Genomic DNA, 23,164 nt, shown 5'->3' with positions numbered 1-23,164 from the left:
AAGAAAGGGACATATTAGTATTATCATAAAAATGTTTTTTACCTTCTGGATCCCTGAGAACCGGTGTCCTATATCTAAAGGCCCATTCTAGCTAATATAATTTGATTTCATTTCTAAGATTCTATTGAGCTTTGTGAAGATTATGATCATTGTTAAAATACAAAGAATGTGAAGTGAATAATAGGTAGAAAAATGTTGAATTCAAAATAAAGGGACTAGAATAGTGGGTTTTTTAGAAAGCTGACTGTAACAGTAAACAAATCTATGTATGCACCAACTTAAAAAAAACCTTTGGGACTGACTTGGTGGTCTAGTGGTTAAGACTCTGTGCTCCCAATGTAGAAGGTGTGGGTTCAATCCCTTGTCTGGGAACTAAGATGCCACATGCAGAGTAGTGTGTCATGGCCAAAAGACCAAAAAAAAAAAAAAAAAGACACTTCTATTAAATGCATTGAAATTACTTGTTCATTTGTCTCTCCCACAAACCTGTGAGTTTTGGAAGAAAGAATCGGATTTTGATCTGTCTTTGATCTCTAGGATAATGTCTAACACAATAGGCACTAAATCTTTGCTGAATAAATCAATTTAAGCATATAGAATGTACAACACCTACATATGGTATCACTTTTTCTAGGATTCACAACAATTCAACAGCTTGTTTCAAGTGCCGGTCATGCTCATATCAGAAATCTGTCATCTATATGGTATTTTAACGTGCCTTTATAAACTTCTATCCACTTTCCTCGACGTGTTTCAAAATGGTCTTTAATTTCAAGTAATACTACTTGAAGTAATTATTTAAAAAAAAAATATTTATATAATTTATTTTTATTTATATAATTGATTTACAATGTTGTGTTAGTTTCAGGTGTACAGCAAAGTGATTCAGTTATATATATATATATATATATTCTTTTTCAGATTCTTTAACATTACAGGTTATTACAAGATATCAAGTAGAGTTTCCTTTTTGGTTATCTTTTTCTTTTTTTGGCCCTGCCCAGCGGTATACCGGTGGTTACCCAACCAGGAATCCAGTCAGCACCCTCTGCAGTGGAAGCGCAGGGAGTCTTCACCACAGACGGCTGGGAAGTCCCTGATTATTTTACATATAGTTGTGTGTATATGTTAATCCCAAACTCTTACTATGTCCTTCCTTCCCCTTTCCCCTTTGGTAACCATAAGTTTGTTTTCTATGTCTGTGAGTCTACTTGTATTTTGTAAAGTTCATTTGTATCATTAAAAAAAAAAAAAAAGATTCCACATTTAAGACGTGATAGTTATCTTTGACTTCACTTAGAATGATAATCTCTAGGTCGATGTGATGTAATTCTTAACTTAACCAGAGGAAAGAAAAAGTCATGACTGCTTTTTGCTCCCCCCCCCCCTTTAAATTTGAGGTTTAAGATAACCTTGGAGTGGGGAAACTGGAATAGAACTGCTCTCATTAAAAGTGGGCAGCTCCATACGTTAATTTCACTCTTCCTCATACGCGGCACTTAGATCTTGCATCCGCTCTGCTACCTATAGTGCACAAACGTCTCAAATCCCGAACTTGGCAGGAGTATCTGGAAAATCTGCCTGGAGGGCATGGCTGTCTCGCTTCTCTACTCCGGGATCAGGGTGGGGATCACTAACTGGTCCAGTCATGATGGACTCAGCATCCATCTGGCGGGACTCCTTCCCAGAAGCGGCGGGTCTATGTAAAGTGACTAAACCCTGGGACTCGGGCCCGCAGGGTACGAAGGATCCACGAGCCTGGAGGACGTGGGAGTGGAGGAGGCTGCTGGCCACGTCTGATCGACACGGTCTAGGGGAGGCGGAAGACAAGGCAGGCCCTCTAGGCTGCTGGGGAGACCGGAAAGGGGGCCTGGACCTTCCGGTCCCCTTGGGCCTCAGCCCCAAAGTATGGCTGATCTGGCGCGCACGCGGCACCACCTCAGCGCTGTCAGACAGGATGGGGACACATGGAAGGAACCGGGGGCCAGATGGCAAGAGAAGACTTCAGACTACGGGGGAACTAGAACCTGACCTACTCGCTCCCCCGGTTCTGGCCGCTTGGGCCTTGGTGGACCCGCAGCGCACGCAGCTCCGCCCAGCCCGGCTCGCGGCAGGGGCGGGGCCGCTGAGCTGGACGGAGCCAATTTGCTCAGCTTCGGCAGGGGGCGGAGTCTGTTCCCTCCCAGCCACGACTAGCCACGCCCCCGTATCCCGGCCCCTGGGCCCCGCAGGAAATAGGGGCGGGCCCTGGCCTAGCTTGGCGGGAGGGGGAGCAGGGATGCAACCGAGGGCAGAGTCCGGGAGGGCTTGGCTCCCAAGGAATGAATCCTCCGCCTTCTCGGGTGGAAACCTTTAAATACGGGCTCGGGCCCGGGACTCAGGGTGTGGCGCCTGGCATCCCGAGAAGGGTGTGCGGTGTGGGAAGATCAGACGGAGCAGGGCGCGAGTGCTGAAGCTGCGGCTGCGCGGCCCAGAGCGAGGAGCTGTCCGAGCCGAGGAGATAGAAGTGGTTGCAGCACTCGGTGCCTGGAAGTGGGTAAGCGCCTTTCTCGGGCTGGCCCCGCCGCCCAGTGGGGTGCTCCCGGGTCCCGCTGGGATGTGAAAGGAGCCTGGCGGGGTGTGCGCCCTGCTTCCAGTCGCTCCCAGTGCGCGGTCCCAGGCTTTCCCAGTGTCACGACTCTCCGTCTCCTCTTCTGGGCTCTGGGCGGGAATCGTCTTTTGGATCTGCTGCCTTGGAATAGGGATAGCTTAGGCTTTTAATTCAAGACTCGGCGAGTCTTCCAACCGCTTCTGTTTTCTGCTTTCTCCCACTTTGCGACTTAAGTGAGATTTCCCTGGCGCCTCTGAAAGCCGAACATCACCACAGGAAGTGGTCCTTTGCTTAGGGACCCCATTTTGGCCTCTGAATCAAAGTCTTTTGTGTTTAGAATTGCTCACATGGAGTGCTGCTGCTTTTCTCCCTTCACTGACCGCTCTTCTTAAGAAACTGACAAGAAAACAAACCAGAGAGCCTTTTCGAAGGCGAAGTCCTAAAATTCTCTGTCGTGACATCTATATAGCTGTCCTGAAATGCATTGTTGGCTGCCACACCATATAATGGCTTTATTTCATGTTAAGAAAGGCCTTTCTTGAGTGTTTCAGGAGATCGTGTTTGTGTGAGACCTTGAAAAATTATACCTTCTTGTATATAGGAAAATAATTGAGTAAGGTCAAGAATTCTGGTGTATAGAAAAGAAGGATTCACTGATAGGGAACTTTTCAGGGATATACAGAGGAGGAACTGTTCATTCACTGCCCTCAAAGACACAGCGAGTCTGTGAGTTTATTCAAATCCCCTAAGAAATGGACAACTGTAGTCTGGTCTGTTTCTTGGTGGGTAGGAGGGTGGTTCTGGAAATGAAAGAGGTTACTGTGTGCTCTGAGATGTGCTTGGTAGTGCCCAGCATCTAGTTTAAGGTAAGGGATAGACAACCCTGATTTAAAGAGTCTCATTTCTTCTCCTGTTGCTGTACTCCTTTAATAGGAAATCTGCACCCAATACTCATACTCCATCTTCTCTCTTGTTGTTTCCACAGCTTTACATGAAACCCATTAGATATAAAGTTAACAGTCTTATTCATTGACTAAATATTCCCCCCAGGTCAGGCATTTGTTAGTATTTAATTTCTGAAATGTCTAAAATGATGTGTGAAGTTGATGTGACATCCATTGCCTTAGCTTTGTTGTTGTTTAGTCACTAAACTGCATCCGACTTTTTTGCAACCCCATGGACTGTAGCCTGACAGGCTTCTCTGTCCATGGCATTTCCCAGGCAAGAATACTGGTGTGGGTTATGATTTCCTTCTCCAGGGGATCTTCCTGACCCAGGGATTGAACCTGCATCTCTTGCACTGGCAGGTGTATTCTTTACCACTTAGCCACCAGGGAAGCCCATTATACTGGGTAGTTATAGAGTATACTGAAGAGGGGTGGAGATGGAGGGATTATATTCACCTTAGATTGTAATAGGAGGTTTGCTCTTTGTTAGCCAGAGCTTGTAGGTTGAAATATTGATCTGAATTTGTAAAATTTTTAAAGAAAAATAGTTTGGAACAGCTTGGATTGCTGTGACTTTCCCAAAACACGGGGTCAAAAGTCATTTCAAACTGACTCGTTCTTAAGCAAATATTACCATTTCCCGGACAGCACAGTAGAGGATCAGAAGGTATATAAAAGTAGAAATTTAAAGTGGTACCAGAAGATATCTGTGTCAGGTAAAGTACATCACTAACACTGTATCAAGCTTCATATTAAAGCTTATTGACGATTTTGTTGAAACTTCCAAGTGGTAATTTATTGGACTTGCAAAGATGGTACATCGGGCTTCTTCAGTAATTTCTCCATTGTCATCTGCGAGCCATATGAAATAGCAACACAGGGGTACCCCAAAACACATGTAGTTCTATAATACAGGCCCACCTGCCATCAGCAGTTTACCCTAGCTGTTTATATGAAAGGCAAGCTGAATATGGCCTGGCAACCAAGGTGGATAAGAAGTAACTCTGGGGGCTTCCCTGGTGGCTCAGTGGTAAAGAGTCACCTGCCAAGGCAGGGAGCACAGGTTCAATTCCTGGTTCAGGAAGGTCCCACATGCTGCGGAGCAACTAAGCTGGTGAGCCACAACCCCTGAGCCAGCGCTCTAGAGCCCAGGAGCTGCAGCTACTGAGCCTGTGCGTCACAAGTAATGAAGCTCGTGCGCCTAGAGCTTGTGCTGTGCAACAAGAGAAACTACTGCACTGAGAAGCCCTTGCACTGCAACAAAGAGTAGCCCCCAACCCCACCAGCCACCACAACTGGAGCAAGCCTGCAAGCAGCACTGAAGACCCAGCACAGCCATAATCTTTTTTTTTTTTTTTTTTTTTAAAGAAGTAGCTCTGAGAAGACATGCTAAAGTTCTACCTCAAGAGAAAGGATGATAGGATTTTGGACAATCTGCAAAAATACTGTGATAAGCCGTCTGAGCTAAAAATATTCAAATAACAGTTTTCATCTCAAAAAGACCCTTAATAAGAGTTACTTATCCAATTAATATTTATTGAGAGCCTATTCTAGGTGCTTGGGTGAAGAGCAGCAGAGAAATGTTAGCCTGGGACCACCTTATTAAACTCTTGAGCCCAAGAGTTCATCATGTAGATATTCAACCCATGTTTATTGTAAGAATGTTAACAGAACCTGTTCTGGTTGAGATTGAGGGCATAGGCTGTCCTTACAACCTCTTGACTACGGGTTAAGTGATAACATAAAATCCTGTCATTCAAAAGTCTTTTGAGAGTTCACTTTTTAGGTATTCCACATATCTTGGTTTTGATTAGAGAGGCCACCTATCCAGTAAGGGTGTTGCTGTGTGTGGTAGTCCTTCAGATTTGTCACAGTTCAGGACTTGACCTTCAGCCTTACAGATCTGGAAGGTTGATTTTTTTTTCTCCCACAGACCCATGGTTAATGAGGTTTTAGGTGTTAACTTATGATGCCTAAGCTCATAAGAGACTGATGGATATACTAGGATGGAACCTTGCTAATACAGTAGGGAAATTTTATTCTAGTGCCTGGAATACTGATGTCTCAAACCCAGGTCATCCCTTTCTAGTGTTATAATTCCTGGCAATCTGAACTCATAAGGCAGAGTGGAATCAGAGCCAAGAATTTGGGGGTAATTTGCCATCCAAGCATTGGGAAAGCCTTTTCTTGCCTCACTGTTCTGAACCCAGAACACTTCTGACTTCCAGATTCTGTGTCACTCTTTAGACAGCTCTGAAATAAACGTCATTCTTCTTCTTAATGTTCCTTTTCCAGGCTCCAAGCTGATCATTCCCTCTTCTTTTTCTTCAATGGAGCTTGTTAGGCTTTAGATACATTAATGCCTTTGATTGTTATGGTTACTTTCAGCAGTTTCCTTAAGTTATTAAATTATAGCCTCATGGATTTTTATGGTCATACCTTCCTGAAAAAGGCATTCAAGACCCACTTCCAATTCATTTCCACTCTAGAAGACAATTATTACCTGTTAATACTTTTTTTTTCTTTTGTAATTTTAAACTTTTGGGGGCTTCCCTGGTGACTCAGTGGTAAAGAATCCACCTGCCCATCCAAGAGACATGAGTTCAGTCCCTGATCCAGGAGGATCCCACATGCTGAGGAGCAACTAACAGTGAATTGATCCTGTGCTCTGGAGCCTGGGAGCTGCAACTGTTGAAGCCCGAGCTCCCTGAACTGGTGCTCCAGAGCAAGAGAAACCACTGCAATGAGAACCTCATCCACCGCAACTACAGAGTAGCCCCCACTCACTGCAACTAGAGAAAAGCCTGAGCAGCAACTAAGACCCAGCACAGCAAAATAAATAAATAAATAAAATTATTTTTTTAAAAACAAAACTTTTTATTTTGTATTGGGGTGTGTGTACTTAGTTGCTCAGTCGTGTCTGACTCTTTGTGACCTCATGGACTGTAGCCCTCCAGGGTCCTCCATCCATGGGGATTCTTCTGGCAAGAATACTGAAGTGGGTTGCCATGCCTTCCTCCAAAGGATTTTCCCAACCCAAGGATCGAACCCAGGCCTCTTGCATTGCAGGCAGATTCTTTACCATCTGAGCCACTGGGGAAGCCCAAGAATACTGAAGTGGGTAGCCTATCCCTTCTCCAGGGAATCTTCCCGACCCAGCAATCGAACTGGGGTCTCCTGCATTGCAGGTGGAGTCTTTACCAGATGAGCTACCAGGGAAGCTCCAATTAACAATGTTGTGGTAGTTTCAGCAGAATAGCAAAGGGACTCAGTCATACATAAACATGTATCCATTCTCTCCCAAACCTCGTTCCCATCCAGGCTGGCGTATAACATTGCCTCTCACTACTTAACATCCACTTTTTTTTTTCCTTGTAACTAGGCAGATCGTCTCACTTCTTTGGACTCATTTCTGTATGTAAGTCCTTATCTGTTCCCTCCTGTCATCTGAAATGCCCTCCTCTCTTATATTTCCTTTCTATATCCAATTCATTCTTTAGGCCAGTCTTTTACATTTCCCTCGATGTAGGTTGCTTTCTTATTTTGATTCCTCTGGACTTTAACACTTATTTTGTCATCTAGTTGGTTATACTTCCTTGTATAATTTAACCATGTTATCTGGGTGTGACTGATTTCATTTTATCTTTTGCTGCTGCTGCTAAGTCGCTTCAGTCGTGTCCAACTCTGTGCGACCCCATAGACGGCAGCCCATCAGGCTCCCCTGTCCCTGGGATTCTCCAGGCAAAAACACTGAAGTGGGTTGCCATTTCCTTCTCCAACGCATGACAGTGAAAAGTGAAAGTGAAGTCGCTCAGTCGTGTCCGACTCTTAGCGACTCCATGGACTGCAGCTTACCAGGCTCCTCCATCCATGGGATTTTCCAGGCAAGAGTACTGGAGTGGGGTGCCATTGCCTTCTCTCTTTATAAGTCAGTTTAAAAGTCACCTCAGAGAGACTTGCTTTACCCTAAATAAAATAGTCCATTCCCCACAGTGTTTCTTTTTCAGCTTTTCCTTTATTTCCTTTATGTGGAGTTTACCACAACTGCCATTGTTTTGTTTGCGTGCTCTCCTACTAAAATATAACCACCTAAAGGTAGGAACTCTTGTCTGTCCTGGTCACTGTTGTATCTATAGTACATAGAACAATAGTGTCTGATACATAGTGGGGTCTTTAATAAATGCTTTTCAGTTGAATTATTCCCTAAATAAATTGTTAAGTAGTTGAGGGTCAGGACCTATATTATTCTATGGCCAAATTCTCTGCTGTGCCCACACAGTAGACCCATAAGTTGGGAATGTTAATTTTTCATCAAGGAGAAGAAGGGGATAAGCCTGAAGAAAGTTGAGGCATTTTTTCCTGCAACCAGATGCCAAGATTCTTCTTCTGTAGAGGGGATAGCAGCAGTGAATGCTGTAGATACATCTTTGGTAAGCCTGCTCCAGGCCCAACTCTCCCTCCCACAGGTGGGAACTTTCAGAACATTCCCCTCAGCTTTAGCCACTTAGCAATTCCAACGCAGTCATATCTCCCTGTACATTTTCCTTGTCTGTAGGGCACTTGAGGCTGGGAGAGTATTAACAGGCAGAACTGAAAGATAGAAAGGTGAAATAATGAAAGATACATGGTTGCCAAAAGTTTATTTTTCTAGGCTCAGTGTTTTTCTTAAGGTGAATCCTGGAATATTAACAAAGGCTTCCTGTGGTAGCAAAGTCAATAAGGATGGGGTAGGTGTGAGGCTTCTGTTTGCCTTATTACACAGATATTTTTTGGCTGCCCCAAGGTGGAATCTTAGTTCCCTGACCAGGGACTAAATCCAGACCAACTGCAGTGAAAGTGTTTAACCACAGGACCACTAGGGAATGCCTCAGATTTAATTTTTGATTCATATGAATTATTACCTATTCAAAATAAAAATACATTTAAAATATTACTTTGTATGCATATTGCTAAGCATATTGCTCTCTTTCAAAAGTCATTAGGTTACAAATTCTGTACATATTTACTGTTTTACTAAAATTCCTTTTTAAGTTATTAAAAGGTCATTAGAGGGAATTCCCTGGCAGTCCAGTGGTTAGGACTCTCTGCTTCCTCTGCAGGGGGCTGGGGTTTGATCCCTGGTCAGGTAGCTAGGATCCCATAAGCCACACAGCCAAAAAAGAAAAAAGGAGTTATTAGAGATCAGACTCTGGGAGTTGATATCTTCTAATCATAACCAAAAGATCAATTTATAAACCAGATTATTTGTTTATTAGCACAGACCAGGATACTTGTATGGGTTGTCAAGCCATTCATTTCCAGTAGGGAAGCTTACCCAGAGAACCAGTGAAGATTAGAACATTGTTTGATTAGTGCAAATTCATATCAGGGGGAATTGGATCATCTTAATTATGTGCTTTGTATACCTTTTTTCACTATAGGGATATACATGCCAGGCATTGTAATTAGGTGAGCCTTCCATATTACCTTCTCTGATCCATGCAGCAATATACTAACAGGTTCTTAAACTCTCTAATTCCCATTTTCCTTCTCTTTGGAATCCATGAATGGGTTAGATCAGATGATGTCTGAGATTAGATTTAGTCCTTGGCAAGGACAAAATTTCTAAGAATTTGATCAGTTTGATTATTTTTGTTCTTATTACTGAATAAACTGACATTCTTTTATATAACTCAGTCCCTTGTCATTTTGATTAGTGTGAATCAGTTCACCTAATCACTTGAAAAGTCATCAAAATCTGTGACATAGCTTTGCTAACTACAGAAATTAGTCTAAGTAGCTAAGTCGTGTCCAATTCTTGTGACCCCATTGACTGGCCCGCCAGGTTCCTCTGTCTATGGGATTCTCCCAGCAAGAATACTGGAGTGGATTGCCATTTCCTTCTCCAGGAGATCTTCCCAATCCAGGGATCGAACCCAGGTCTCCTGAATTGCAGGCTGATTCTTTACCAACTGAGCTACGAAAGCCCAACTACAGAAATTACTTCCCTTTAACTATTTCATAGTTTCTGATTAAAATTGAAATAGAGTTTAAGATCTTTGTCCAGTACCTAGGAAAGAATTGCTGAAGCCAAACTGTGCAGGGAATATAATCTCAGGTCAATTCTGGGCTTAGAACTAATCTTAATATCTGTCATTTTAGTCTAAATCTGTCATAAAGCTGACCTTTGTACACCAACATTTAGTTAAGCAAGAATTGCACGGGTGTGTTCACCTATGATTTTCCCTTGACAATCAAAGTTATGCTACTGTGTTAGAGAGTAAAGGTTTTATTGTGCTGCTTGACTTTCTAAATATTCAGTAGAGTTCACTTCAGTTCAGTCGCTCAGTCGTGTCCGACTGTTTGCGACCCTATGAATTGCAGCACGCCAGGCCTCCCTATCCATCACCAACTCCTGGAGTTCACTGAGACTCACGTCCATTGAGTCAGTGATGCCATCCAGCCATCTCATCCTCTGTCGTCCCCTTCTCCTCCTGCCCCTAATCCCTCCCAGCATCAGAGTATGCATATTGCTAAGCATATTGCTCTCTTTTCCATTGAGTCAACTCTTCGCATGAGGTGGCCAAAGTACTGCAGTTTCAGCATTAGCATCATTTATTTCAAAGAAATCCCAGGGCTGATCTCCTTCAGAATGGACTGGTTGGATCTCCTTGCAGTCCAAGGGACTCGCAAGAGTCTTCTCCAACACCACAGTTCAAAAGCATCAGTTCTTCGGCGCTCAGCCTTCTTCATAGTCCAACTCTCACATCCATACATGACCACAGGAAAAACCATAGCCTTGACTAGACGGACCTTTGTTGGTAAAGTAATGTCTCTGCTTTTGAATATGCTATCTAGGTTGGACATAACTTTCCTTCCAAGGAGTAAGCATCTTTTAATTTCATGGCTGCAGTTACAATCTGCAGTGATTTTGGAGCCCAAAAAAATAAAGTCTGACACTGTTTCTACTGTTTCCCCATCTATTTCCCATGAAGTGATGGGACCGGATGCCATGATCTTCGTTTTCTGAATGTTGAGCTTTAAGCCAACTTTTTCACTCTCTACTTTCACTTTCATCAAGAGGCTTTTTAGTTCCTCTTCACTTTCTGCCATAAGGGTGGTGTCATCTGCATATCTGAGGTTATTGATATTTCTCCCTGCAATCTTGATTCCAGCTCGTGTTTCATCCAGTCCAGCGTTTCTCATGATGTACTCTGCATAGAAGTTAAATAAGCAGGGTGACAGTATACAGCCTTGACGGACTCCTTTTCCTATTTGGAACCAGTCTGTTGTTCCGTGTCCAGTTCTAACTGTTGCTTCCTGACCTGCATACAGATTTCTCAAGAGGCAGGTGAGATGGTCTGGTATAGGTCATTATAATCTTTGTCACGCTTTTTCAGTAATATCAGTTACTATAATTTTTTCCATGTTTCGTGCTGGTTCAGCTGAGAACAGGCTAGGTCATCCAATTGGAGTGTTACTTTTTTTTTTAATCACTGTTTTCATAATTCTTAATGGGTCTGAATGTAGGAAATCTTTCCCTATACCTGTCACCTTGACAGTTTTTATAAAGTGTGATGAATGTGCAGTGTGGTTTCTTTAAATTTTCTGCTCTCAGTAGTCAGTCTTACTGTTTCTCTTCTAGTACAGTCATGTTTGAAATTAAGAAGATCTGCTGCATCGGTGCAGGCTATGTTGGTGGACCCACGTGTAGTGTCATTGCTCACATGTGCCCTGAAATCAGGGTGACGGTTGTTGATATCAATGAATCAAGAATCAATGCATGGAACTCTCCTACACTTCCTATTTATGAGGTAAACCATATTAAACAATGCATTGTTCTTATGCTCTTTGCTTTCTTACTTTTTTTGCTAATTTAATTTGATGTAAAACTCTATGACTGTAACTGATAGGAATAAAATGGAAAAGTCTAAATACATATTATGAACATTATAATTATGTCAGATATGCCTAGGAAAAATGTGTAGAAAAAAGTTTACTGAATATTAATAATTGTTGTATTAGTGGAGTGAGATGACGAGTAATTTTCTTCTCTATTTTCTAATTTTGTCTGTTAGTATGGCTACCATATTATAATAGTGCAATTAAAAAGTGGCATTCTGTGAAAATAGAAATTAAAAAACTGGTTGTTTCTAATATTGATTCATGTAAGCCTATTATATTTTTGGATTATTGTATTTATATCAGATAAACCTTGAATGAATAAATGGTGTCTTTCATGTTCAGTGTTCAGTATCACATATTTGTTTAAATTGGAATTTCAGTATTTCTTTAATTTAGAGAACTCATAGTTAGGAAAATGTGTCTCTATTTTATTAAGTAAGGTTTCATTTTTTAAGTTTTCATAGTAAAAAGAGTTCATGATATTATCCTTTTGAAACCCAACAGAAAAGCATTTGAAAGTTTTGAGGATAGCATTTTTCTCCAACATCAATATATTCTTTTTTTTTTCCCCAGAAAAGTTTTGTTATTTATAAGACTCTTATCAACTATAGTCTTTAAGCAGTCTTTAGAAGGGGAAATCTCTGTAAGATAAATCTGCCTGCTATTTATAGGTCTGTGAATAGAAATCCAAGATTTGTTAATATCTCAATCAGACTTAGAATTTTTTTAGAAGCCCTCTGTGTATGTGGTAGCTTCTGTTTGTGCTTTACCCTTTCTTCCTCTACCAGATGAACCTCCCATAATACTTCTTTAAATACCTCAGTGTGATAGCATTTCTTTCCCTGTTAGATAACATTACTACTATTTTGGTTTGTGGGGATTTTTAGAAGCATTTTGGAAAGATAACTTGATTAAGAGTTTAATAATTCTGATATCCATAAAAGGGCTGGAAGTCATCTGAAACCTTGTGAACCATATTTATATCCAGTCATTCAGTTGATTACTGAATTGATTATTACATAATTATTATGCCAGCATAACTTTTCAAACACAAAGTGTAACAGAATGGCTAAAATTATGACTGCTGACAATGCCAAGTGTTGGCAAGGATTTAGGGCAATTGGAACTGTATGCCCTGCTGTTGTTCAGTTGCTAAGTTGTGTCAAACTCTCTGAGACCCCATGGGCTATGGCTTTCCAGGCTCCTCTGTCCATGGGATTTCCCAAGCAAGAATACTGGAGTAGGTTGCCATTTCCTTCTCCAGGGGATCTTCCCAACCCAGGTATCGAACCCATGTCTCCTGCGTTGCAGGCAGATTTTTTACCACTGAGCCACCGAGGAAACGCTTATATACTGCTGATCAGTACATAAATTGGTACAGCCAGTTTGTAAAATGTTTCAGCATTAATTATTAAAACTGAAAATATGCATAGTCTGACTTAGGAATTCCACTTCAAGGTGTATATGCAACAGAAAAGCTCACATATATGCACCAAAAGACAGTATTATTAACAGTGTTATTCCTAATAACCCCAAATGGGAAACACCCTACATGTTAATTAGCAGTAGAATGGATACATAAATTATAGTTTAATACAATACTACATTGAAAAATCAATGAAACTACTCCTGCATGCAAGCATATGTTTAAATTCTCATAAAAGTAACAAGTCATTGGACACAAGGTAGTCCATACTGTGTATCCCATTTATATAAAGTTCAAATATAGATATACTGGTCTGGTGGTAGAATTCAGCATGATGGTAGTTTGAGGGGTTGTAGTTACTAGAAGAGGACATACTGCAGGCTTTGATTTAATGTTTTTTGGTTTTGTTTTGTTGACCCAGCCAGGCTTGTAGGATCTCAGTTCCCCAACCAGAGACTGAATGCAGGCCACAGTAGTAAAAGCCCAGAATCCTAACCACTAGACCACCATGGAAGTCCTCTGTTAATATTCTTCTAATTCTTGTATGGATAGTGATTACACAAGTGTGTTCACTTCTGAAAACTGAGCACTTTTCTGTGCTAAAGTATATGTACTGTTTAAAACTTTTTTTTACTTCACTAAAATTTTTACTTAAAAAAAAGATTATCTCGAACTAGAAGAAGTATAAGCTATCTATAATATATTGGCTTTAGATTTTTTTTTCTTGGAGAAAACAAAAACATTAGTTGATCAGAAGGCATGTTCCCTAGTTAGATTCTTATTATTAGTACTGTTTTTAAAAAAATAATTTTATTTATTTATTTATTGACTGTGCTGCGTCTCTGTTGATGCCAAGGTTTTTCTAGCTGGGACGAGCGAGGGCTGCTCTCTAGTTGGGATGCATGAGCGCTCAGTAGTTGTGGTTCCCAGGCTCTGAGCACAGGCTCAGTAGTTGTGGCGCGCAGGCTTAATTACTCCATGGCAGGTGGGGTGTTTCCAGACCTGGGTTTGAACCCGTGTTTCCTGCATTGGCAGGCAGATTCTTTAGCCACCAGGGAAACCCAGATGTTGCTCAGTTGCTAAGTTGTATCCAACTCTTTGAGACTCCATGGAAGACCAGTGCTGTTTCTATTATCTGAAATTTGAAACTTTTTCCTGAGACTTCAGTGCTTTAAATTAAAGATAGTGTGTTCCACAGATACAGAAAACTTGTGATTACCAAAGGGGAGAGGGAAGGGAGAAGGGGCAAATTAGAGATATAGAATTAACAGATATAAACTATATGAAGTAGATAAGCAACAAAATTATCCTGTATAGCACAGGGAATTATACCCATCATCTAGTAACAACCTATAATGGAGTATAATCTACAAAAGTCACTATAATATAGACCTGAAACTAACACAATATTATAAATTAACAATACTTAAATAAAAATAAACAACAGCCCAAAACCCAAAATAAAAGTAATAGTCAGCCACAAGAGAAGTGAGAGGGTGATCTCAACTTACCATGTATACTTTTGTTGCTTTTTTGAAAAATTAGAAGTTAAATTCCTCCAAAAAAATAGTATGTTCTACATTGATATTGAATCCAATTGGGATCAGATCAGATCAGTCGCTCAGTCGTGTCCGACTGTTTGCGACCCCATGAATCGCAGCACGCCAGGCCTCCCTGTCCATCACCAATTCCCGGAGTTCACTCAGACTCACATCCATCGAGTCAGTGATGCCATCCAGCCATCTCATCCTCTGTCGTCCCCTTCTCCTCCTGCCCTCAATCCCTCCCAGCATCAGAGTCTTTTCCAATGAGTCAACTCTTCGCATGAGGTGGCCAAAGTACTGGAGTTTCAGTTTTAGCATCATTCCTTCCATTGGGATATATACTTAGAAAAAAAGAATTAAGATCTAAGATGATTTTTTTCCATATCTTACTTGTTTTTTCTCACTAACCTACCAAAAAAATCAAAAATCTTTCTTGTTGTTTCACACTTTTATTTCATAAATTTTTTTTTCTTTAAATCTCTTTAAATAGAATCAAAAGCATTTGAAAGTCTGTCTAGCACTGGTGCCCATTAGAAAAAATGTTTGAGTTCTCAGAACTCTAACATCCCATAATTGTATTGGCTTTATTTAAAGTTGTAATTATTTGGTCTTCATAGTCTTATTTTTATCTCATTTTAATATATCTACTCCAGAAAATTAGACGATGATAACCTAAGCAGCTATTTTAGTTCTGTACTAGTTAGTGTAGCTTGCAAAGAAATGGAGTCTTTCAGTAAAACCCAGCTGACTTTGGAGGTTAAAAACATGGCACTTCTACTTTAAAATTCTAGAAGGAATCTTCTTATAACAAGAAGATTCTTGTTTTAGCAAGTAGAATGGTTTTCCTCTTAGCAAGTAAATGACTTTAGGCTTGTAATTTTCACGTGTCTTTCTTAGACATCAGTTGTTAAAAGATACCTGCTGAAGGAATTTATAAATCAGAAGAAAATAAATTATTTCCGTAGCATTGTGTATTTAAAAAAAAAAAAATTGGGGGAAAAAATTGGGAAAATGAGCCGTGTGACCCAATTATCCATTTTCAAATATATGTTAGGCCTTTGTTCCATTTTTTATTTTTTTATTTTGTGTTGTAAAACTATTCCTACACATTTCCTCGGCCATATTGAAGGTGTGAACGTTAGGTGAAATGTCAAATAGGGAGAACTGTGAAAGAAGAAAAACAAATGACAGGTTTAACCAGAGTTCATGCTGTTTTATGAATTCCTTTACTGAGTAGCTTATATGTATTGTTACCAGTTGTGATTTTACACTGACCTATCTTGGACAAGGCAGAGAAATATTTTATTTCCGGAGAAACTTTAGATACCTTTGCAATCAACTTCCTCCTTAAATCTGTATCCTATAATGCAGTTAAAATAAGCAACCAGGCTTCCCTGGTGGCTCAGTGGTGAAGAGTCCACCTGCCAGGGTAGGGGACGCAGGTTCAATCCCTGGTCCAGGAGGACCCCACATGCCATGGAGCAGCTAGTCCCAGGTGCCACAACTATTGAGCCTGTGCTGTGGAGCCCAGGAGCTGGGACTGCTTCAGCCTGCAAGCCCTGGAGCCTGTGCTCTGCAGCAGGGGAGGCCACTGCAGTGAGAGGCCCAGGCGCCCCAGCTGGAGAGTGGCTCCCACTTGCAGTGAAGACCCAGCACAGCCAAAACTACATAAAATTAAAAGAAAAAGAATATTTCTTTAAAAAAAATAAATAAAATATGCAAGTATATATTTGTTTTCAAGAATACTATTAAAATTTATGGTATTGATTTTTCTTTGTAAATACAAATTTTCATATTAGAGAGATTCTTGGTGATTAATGTTTAAGTCCTGGTCACTGATAAAGAAATGATAAATCATATGTAATTATCGTATTTAATGAGCTCTTTTGAATGCACAGCTTCCTTGAGAGTCATTCCATCCTCACTGCACTCACTCTGAGACTCACTAGATTAGAGAAATTTTTTTTTTTTTTTTACTTTGCCCTGAGGCTTGTGTCCTATCTTTTTGCCTTTTCATACTGTTCGTGAGGTTCTCAAAGATAATCACGATGGTGTGATCACTCACTTAGAGCCAGACATCCTGGAATGCAAAGTCAAGTGGGCCTTAGGAAGAATCACTATGAACAAAGCCAGTGAAGGTGATAGAATTCCAGTTGAGCTATTTCAAATCCTAAAAGATGATGCTGTAAAAGTGCCACACTCAATAAGCCAGCAAATTTGGAAAACTCAGCAGTGGCCACAGGACTGGAAAAGGTCCGTTTTCATTCCAATCCCAGAGAAAGGCAACGCCAAAGAATGCTCAAACTACCGCACAATTGCACTCATCTCACACACTAACAAAGTAATGCTTGAAATTCTCCAAGCCAGGGTTCAACAGTACATGAACCATGAACTTCAGATATACAAGCTGGATTTAGAAAAGGCAGAGGAACCAGAGATTGAATTGCCAACATCCGTTGGAGCATCGAAAAAGCAAGAGAGTTCCAGAAAAACATTTACTTCTGCTTTGTTGACTATGCCAAAGCCTTTGACTGTGTGGATCACCACAAACTGTGGAAAATTCTTCAAGAGATGGGAATACTAGACCACCTGACCTGCCTCTTGAGAAATCTGTATGCAGGTCAGGAAGCAACAGTTAGAACTGGACATGGAACAACAGACTGGTTCCAAATAGGAAAAGGAGTACATCAAGGCTGTATATTGTCACCCTACTTATTTAACTTATATGCAGAGTACATCATGAGAAATGCTGGGCTGGATGAAACACAAGCTGGAATCAAGATTGCTGGGAGAAATATCAATAACCTCAGATATGCAAATGACACCACCCTTAGGGCAGAAAGTGAAGAAGAACTAAAGAGCCTCTTGATGAAAGTGAAAGAGGAAAGTGAAAAAGTTGACTTAATGCTCAACATTCAGAAAACTAACATCATGGCATCTGGTCCCATCACTTCATGACAAATAGATGGGGAAACAGTGACAGATTTTATTTTGGCGGGCTCCAAAACCACTGCAGATGGTGACTGTAGGCATGAAATTAAAAGACGCTTGCTCCTTGGAAGAAAAGTTATGACCAACCTAGACAGCTTATTAAAAAGCAGAGACATTACTTTTCCAACAAAGGTCCATCTAGTCAAAGCTATGGTTTTTTCAGTAGTCATGTATGGATGTGAGAGTTGAACTATAAAGAAAGCTGAGTGCCAAAGAATTGATGCTTTTGAACTGTGGTGTTGGTGAAGACTCTTGAGAGTCCCTTGGACTGCAAGGAGATCCAATCAGTCCATCCTAAAGGAGATCAGTACTGAATATTCATTGGAAGGACTAATGCTGAAGTTGAAACTCCAATACTTTGGCCACCTGATGCAAAGAACTGACTCATTGGAATAGACCCTGATGCTGGGAAAGATTGAAGGCAGGAGGAGAAGGGGATGACAGAGGATGAGATGGCTGGATGGCATCACTGACTCTCAATGGACAAGAGTTTGAGTAAACTCCAGGAGTTGGTGATGGACAGGGAGGCCTGGCGTACTGCAGTCCAGAGGGTCACAAAGAGTTGGATACAACTGAGCAACTGAACTGACTGACTGCTGAGGCTTGTGTGATCCAACCAGGGACTGAATCCAGGCCCTCAGCACTGAGAGCTCAGAATCCCAACCCCTGGACCACTAGGGAATTCCCAAGGGAAATATTTAGAAAAATGATCAGACTTGACTGTCGATTATATAAAAGGATGAAGGAGAGGAATGAATCTAGAATGATATTCAGGAATTTAGGGCTGGGGAATTCCCTGGTGGTCCAGTGATTTAGGTCTTGGCACCTTCCCAGCCGTGGCCTGGGTTCAATCCTTGGTTGGAGAACTAAGATTCCACATGCCACAAGGCATGGCCAAAAAGAAAAAAAGAATCCAAGTCTAAAGATGTAAAGTTAAGATTATCCAGGTATTAAAAAAATATATTATGCAGGCAGCAGTAAAATCAGAGTAGGTTAGCTCTCAGGAAGGACCTGTAGTGAGAATAGAGCATGAGTCAAGGGCAGGACCCTGGAAAATACCGATGTTTGATGGTGGCTGGAGGAAGAAGTGCCTTAGGGAAGCCAAGGAGAATAGTTTAGAGAAGGTGAACCAAAAGCCAGAAGAGTTTTAGTAGTGCAAACTCCATAAAGAAGTATGTCTTGATTATGAGTTACTAACACAGTGGCCAGTACTCAGTAACTGCTTGACAAGTATTTGCTGAGTGAATAATCTGTCAATTATGACAGATACAGGGGGAATAAGAGATGAGACATATTCTTGAAATTCAATATTATGGGGGCCATTGCAACTTTTACAAGAACAATTACAAGTGGTAGGAGATTGGAGAAGTAAGAGTGTAGAAAAGGAATGACTCTTAAAAAGTTTAATAAGGAAATAAAGGTGGTGGTCACTGGAGAGGGACATGGGGTAAAGACGATTTTTTTTAATTTATATTTTTTTCCCATGGTTGATAAAGAATCAAGCATGTTAATAAACTAAGGTAGACAAATCACATAGAGAAGGAAAGGTCAAAAGTATAAGATGAAAGGAACTAACTGATAGAATAAAGTCTAGAAAAATAGCAAAGATGATGAGGTCAAAAGCACAAGAAGAGGAATTGGCCTTGAAAGTCCCCTTCTCAGAAATTGGAGGGAAGTAAACAAGGATGGGGCTTCCCAGGTGTTTCAGTGGTAAAGAATCCACCTGCCAGTTCAAGAGACTAGGGTTTGGTCTCTGAGTTGGGAAGATGTCCTGGAAGAGGAAATGGCAACCCGCTCCAACATGCTTGCCAGGAAAATCCCGTGGACAGAAGAGCCTGACAGACTGCAGTCACTGGGGTCAGACAGGACTGAGCACACAGGCATGCAAATAAGAATGGATAAAGAAACTGTTTTGTTGGTGGGAACAGGAAATAAAAGTGACTGGAAGATTGGTCAATCTCAGTTGTTGGAACGTGGGAGGTACAATCCTCTGAAGAACCTGTGTGTAGGTTGGAGCAGTAATCTCAGAATGAGAGGACAAGTAAAAGTATTACCAAGCTACATTGAAAAACTCAGCTAAGTGTACTTGGGGTCCACAGAGTTGTGTTCATTGTGATTTTTTTCCCTGGTGGTCCAGTGGTTAGTGTTATAAGTTTATATTTTATGGGTCAAAACTACAGTAATAAAATTAGGCATTTTTACTGCCTAAGAAGGAAATAGTAATGACCATCAGATAAAACTTGGTAATAAGGTATTCATGTTTTTACTCAGAGAACAGAATAGTAGATTCTGTTAATATTTAACAATGAAAACATTTTGTGTTACCATATTTATTAAGTAGTTATTACTTTAATGTTCATTTTGTTCATTTAAAAAAGCCATTTAATAACTACTTCTAAAAAAACCAAACTGGATAATTTGCTTTGCTTTTTCTGAATAAAACAAAAGCTAATTTTAACCTATGAAAGGATTTGAGTTTTTCCATTAAAAAGTACCATATAAATTTGAAATACTAATTATGACAATTATATAATGAACCTAATAAGAAGTAGAACCTATATTATAAACTGCTTCTGCATTTGTTTTGGATATCTACAAATATCCCATTGATTTTAATGGAATAATGTAGTTGTTCATGTTGAAGTCTTATTAAGACTTACTATAAATTCTGCATTGCTTTGATTTTAGGTTACTTTAATTTAAATATTAGAAGATAGCCACCAGGGAAGTCCAGAAGATTATATATAGGATTGAATTAGATCTTCTCTGTAAAATAACCCTTTACTCTAATTTTCTAGAACCTAGTCAAAATAAGGAAACAGTTGCTATAATTGGTGACGTCAGGGACTTCCCTGGCTGTCCAAGGGTTAAGACTCCACACTTCCACTGCAGGGGGCAAGGGTTTGATCCTGGTCAGGAAAACTAAGATCCTGCATGCCACGCAGACAAAAAAAGAGAAATGTCTTGAACTTAATAAAAATGAAAGTATAACATATCAACTTAAAAAATTATATGGGAAAGTAATTTTTTTGATAGATATGTTTCTTTTTTTTTTTTCCTTTTTTTTTTTAATTTTATTTTTAAACTTTACATAATTGTATTAGTTTTGCCAAATATCAAAATGAATCCATCACAGGTATACATGTGCTCCCCATCCTGAACCCTCCTCCCTCCTCCCTCCCCATACCATCCCTCTGGGTCGTCCCAGTGCACTAGCCCCAAGCATCCAGTATCATGCATTGAATCTGGACTGGCATCTCGTTTCATACATGATATTTTACATGTTTCAATGCCATTCTCCCAAATCTTCCCACCCTCTCCCTCTCCCGCAGAGTCCATAAGACTATTCCATACATCAGTGTCTCTTTTGCTGTCTCGTACACAGGGTTATTGTTATCATCTTTCTAAATTCCATATATATGCGTTAGTATACTGTATTGGTGTTTTTCCTTCTGGCTTACTTCACTCTGTATAATAGGCTCCAGTTTCATCCACCTCATTAGAACTGATTCAAATGTATTCTTTTTAATGGCTGAGTAATACTCCATTGTGTATATGTACCACAGCTTTCTTATCCATTCATCTGCTGATGGACATCTAGGTTGCTTCCATGTCCTGGCTATTATAAACAGTGCTGCGATGAACATTGGGGTACACGTGTCTCTTTCCCTTCTGGTTTCCTCAGTGTGTATGCCTAGCAGTGGGATTGCTGGATCATAAGGCAGTTCTATTTCCAGTTTTTTAAGGAATCTCCACACTGTTCTCCATAGTGGCTGTACTAGTTTGCATTCCCACCAACAGTGTAAGAGGGTTCCCTTTTCTCCACACCCTCTCCAGCATTTATTGCTTGTAGACTTTTGGATCGCAGCCATTCTGACTGGTGTGAAATGGTACCTCATAGTGGTCTTGATTTGCATTTCTCTGATAATGAGTGATGTTGAGCATCTTTTCATGTGTTTGTTAGCCATCTGTATGTCTTCTTTGGAGAAATGTTTCTTATAATAGGACTTAGAAAAATTATAAACTTACGCATGTGTAAATATTGTAAAATGTGAAATGTAAATCCACTATTTCACACCTAGTCTGAATGGCCTGTGTTCTATGACCTGGATTCATGGGAGTAAACCTGCATTCATAATGACGATGCAAAATCAAATGTTTGCTTGAAATCACAAAAGACTTTGACTTTCTTGATCATGATGTAATACTTGGTGTTAACTGTTAACTCTTATGAAATAGTCTGGAACACGGTCAACAGTGAAATGTGTTCAGTTGACCTGCTGCTCTAATTGTTCAAGTTCAGTTTTGCTTTGTTTGTTATGTTACGTAATGTGCATTAGATGGCCTTTGGTACCAGTTTGATCTTTGAGTTTTCTACAGAGGTGTTATTTGAGAGCAAATCTAGACCTTTAAATTACAACATGACCTTTCCCTGAATGAATGCAATTCTATACTATTGGGTTATCTCATCTGGCTGGTAAAATTTATGTGCAACTTCTTTTCTTTTCTCTTTTTAGCCAGGCCTAAAAGAAGTGGTAGAATCCTGTCGAGGAAAAAATTTATTTTTTTCTACCAATATTGATGATGCCATTAAGGAAGCTGATCTTGTGTTTATTTCTGTAAGTATTTTCCTTTGCTGTATGAGTTAATGTATTCTTGTCTGTATAGAAGTTTCATTGTATTTTAATAATAAATCCAGTTTCATTAAGCCATAGCATTACTTAGTATAAAGTTGTCCAGTTGAATTTTGATTCTCACTAATTTTATCTAACACTTCACCAAACTCTATGATCCTCTGATCATTTCAGATCCTTGAATAAATAAGTTCAGAGAAAGTTCTAGTCTGAGATCTAGAATTAGGAAGTGTTGATAACTTGTGAGCACATGTGAGCACCTAGGATGATAGTATATGTATTTCGTTTTTTCTTGGTTCCACTGCTTGGTGTAGGTACGGTAAAAAGAATCAGGTAAAGTTTGTTGCAACTGTGCAACCATCTCCTATCTAGATGAATTTATATTCCAAAAATCATTTTAAATTAATTATTTGGAACTTGGCATATCTTGATTAGGTTGTTAGGCTAATCCATAAATAACTTCAGTTCATAATAGAACTTACCTGTTGTACCTTTGTAATTAAAAAAAGTAGAATCAATGCTTGGGACTACACTCTGGTAATCCAATATGTGAACCAAAGTAGCTTTTTTTCTTGCTGTTTTGGTGACTCAAATATTCTGTGTGTGATGGTATAGTTATCACCAGGTGGTAGCTGAGCTAGGGTGTTATATGACTTAATACCTTTATAGTCTAATGAAGTAAGGGGAAAGCCAGTGATATGAGCTTGGACTGGGTTTCATGAGATAAAGAAACACCAGGGGTGTCCATAGAGTAGAGATGATGTTGAATTGATTATGTGTATCGAGGCAAAAGCAGTTCTGTGAAGAAATATGAACTCCAGGAGAAAGTAGTAATGAAACCTTTGGTGAAACTGTGCTATGAATTCAGTCTTTCTTTTTAAAAATTACTTCAGAGGAACTGGTGCCAGTTTTGTGACTCACCTATCCTTCGTCTGCTCAAGCTTGTAGAAGGTTAGGGTAGAGGCATAGAAAAGGAGAAATTATTTGGGAGTATCTAGATGCTTGGAGAAAATCAAGAAGTTACCTTAGTCCCAACATTTGGATAACCACAACCTAGAATGGGAATAGGGGACTTTTCTGTAAGAAAAAGAAATTAAAAAAAAATAATCTATTCTTAAGGCAATAGAGTTTACCTTAGTGTGTTCTGG

General features: G+C 40.0%; 1 protein-coding gene across 4 annotated transcripts in view; it reads left to right on the top strand.

The window, feature by feature from the left end:
* Positions 1-2,243: 2,243 nt before the first annotated feature.
* The window catches only part of UGDH (UDP-glucose 6-dehydrogenase), a 33,808-nt gene continuing 12,887 nt past the window's right edge, over positions 2,244-23,164 (top strand). Inside the window, exons 1-4 of one of the 4 annotated variants that reach the window (XM_070791316.1) lie at positions 2,244-2,536; positions 10,692-10,867; positions 11,167-11,330; positions 21,900-22,001. In XM_070791316.1, the coding sequence (XP_070647417.1) occupies positions 11,169-11,330; positions 21,900-22,001 (264 nt within the window). In that variant the 5' untranslated portion in view covers positions 2,244-2,536; positions 10,692-10,867; positions 11,167-11,168. Of the gene's footprint in view, positions 2,537-10,691; positions 10,868-11,161; positions 11,331-21,899; positions 22,002-23,164 lie in introns of all 4 variants that reach the window. The other 3 variants (XM_070791315.1, XM_019962608.2, XM_019962606.2) reach the window with 3 other exon arrangements.

Source organism: Bos indicus, chromosome 6 (assembly GCF_029378745.1).
Source record: "Bos indicus isolate NIAB-ARS_2022 breed Sahiwal x Tharparkar chromosome 6, NIAB-ARS_B.indTharparkar_mat_pri_1.0, whole genome shotgun sequence".
Lineage (NCBI taxonomy): Eukaryota > Metazoa > Chordata > Mammalia > Artiodactyla > Bovidae > Bos > Bos indicus.
This window is presented reverse-complemented; position numbering and strand designations above follow the sequence as displayed.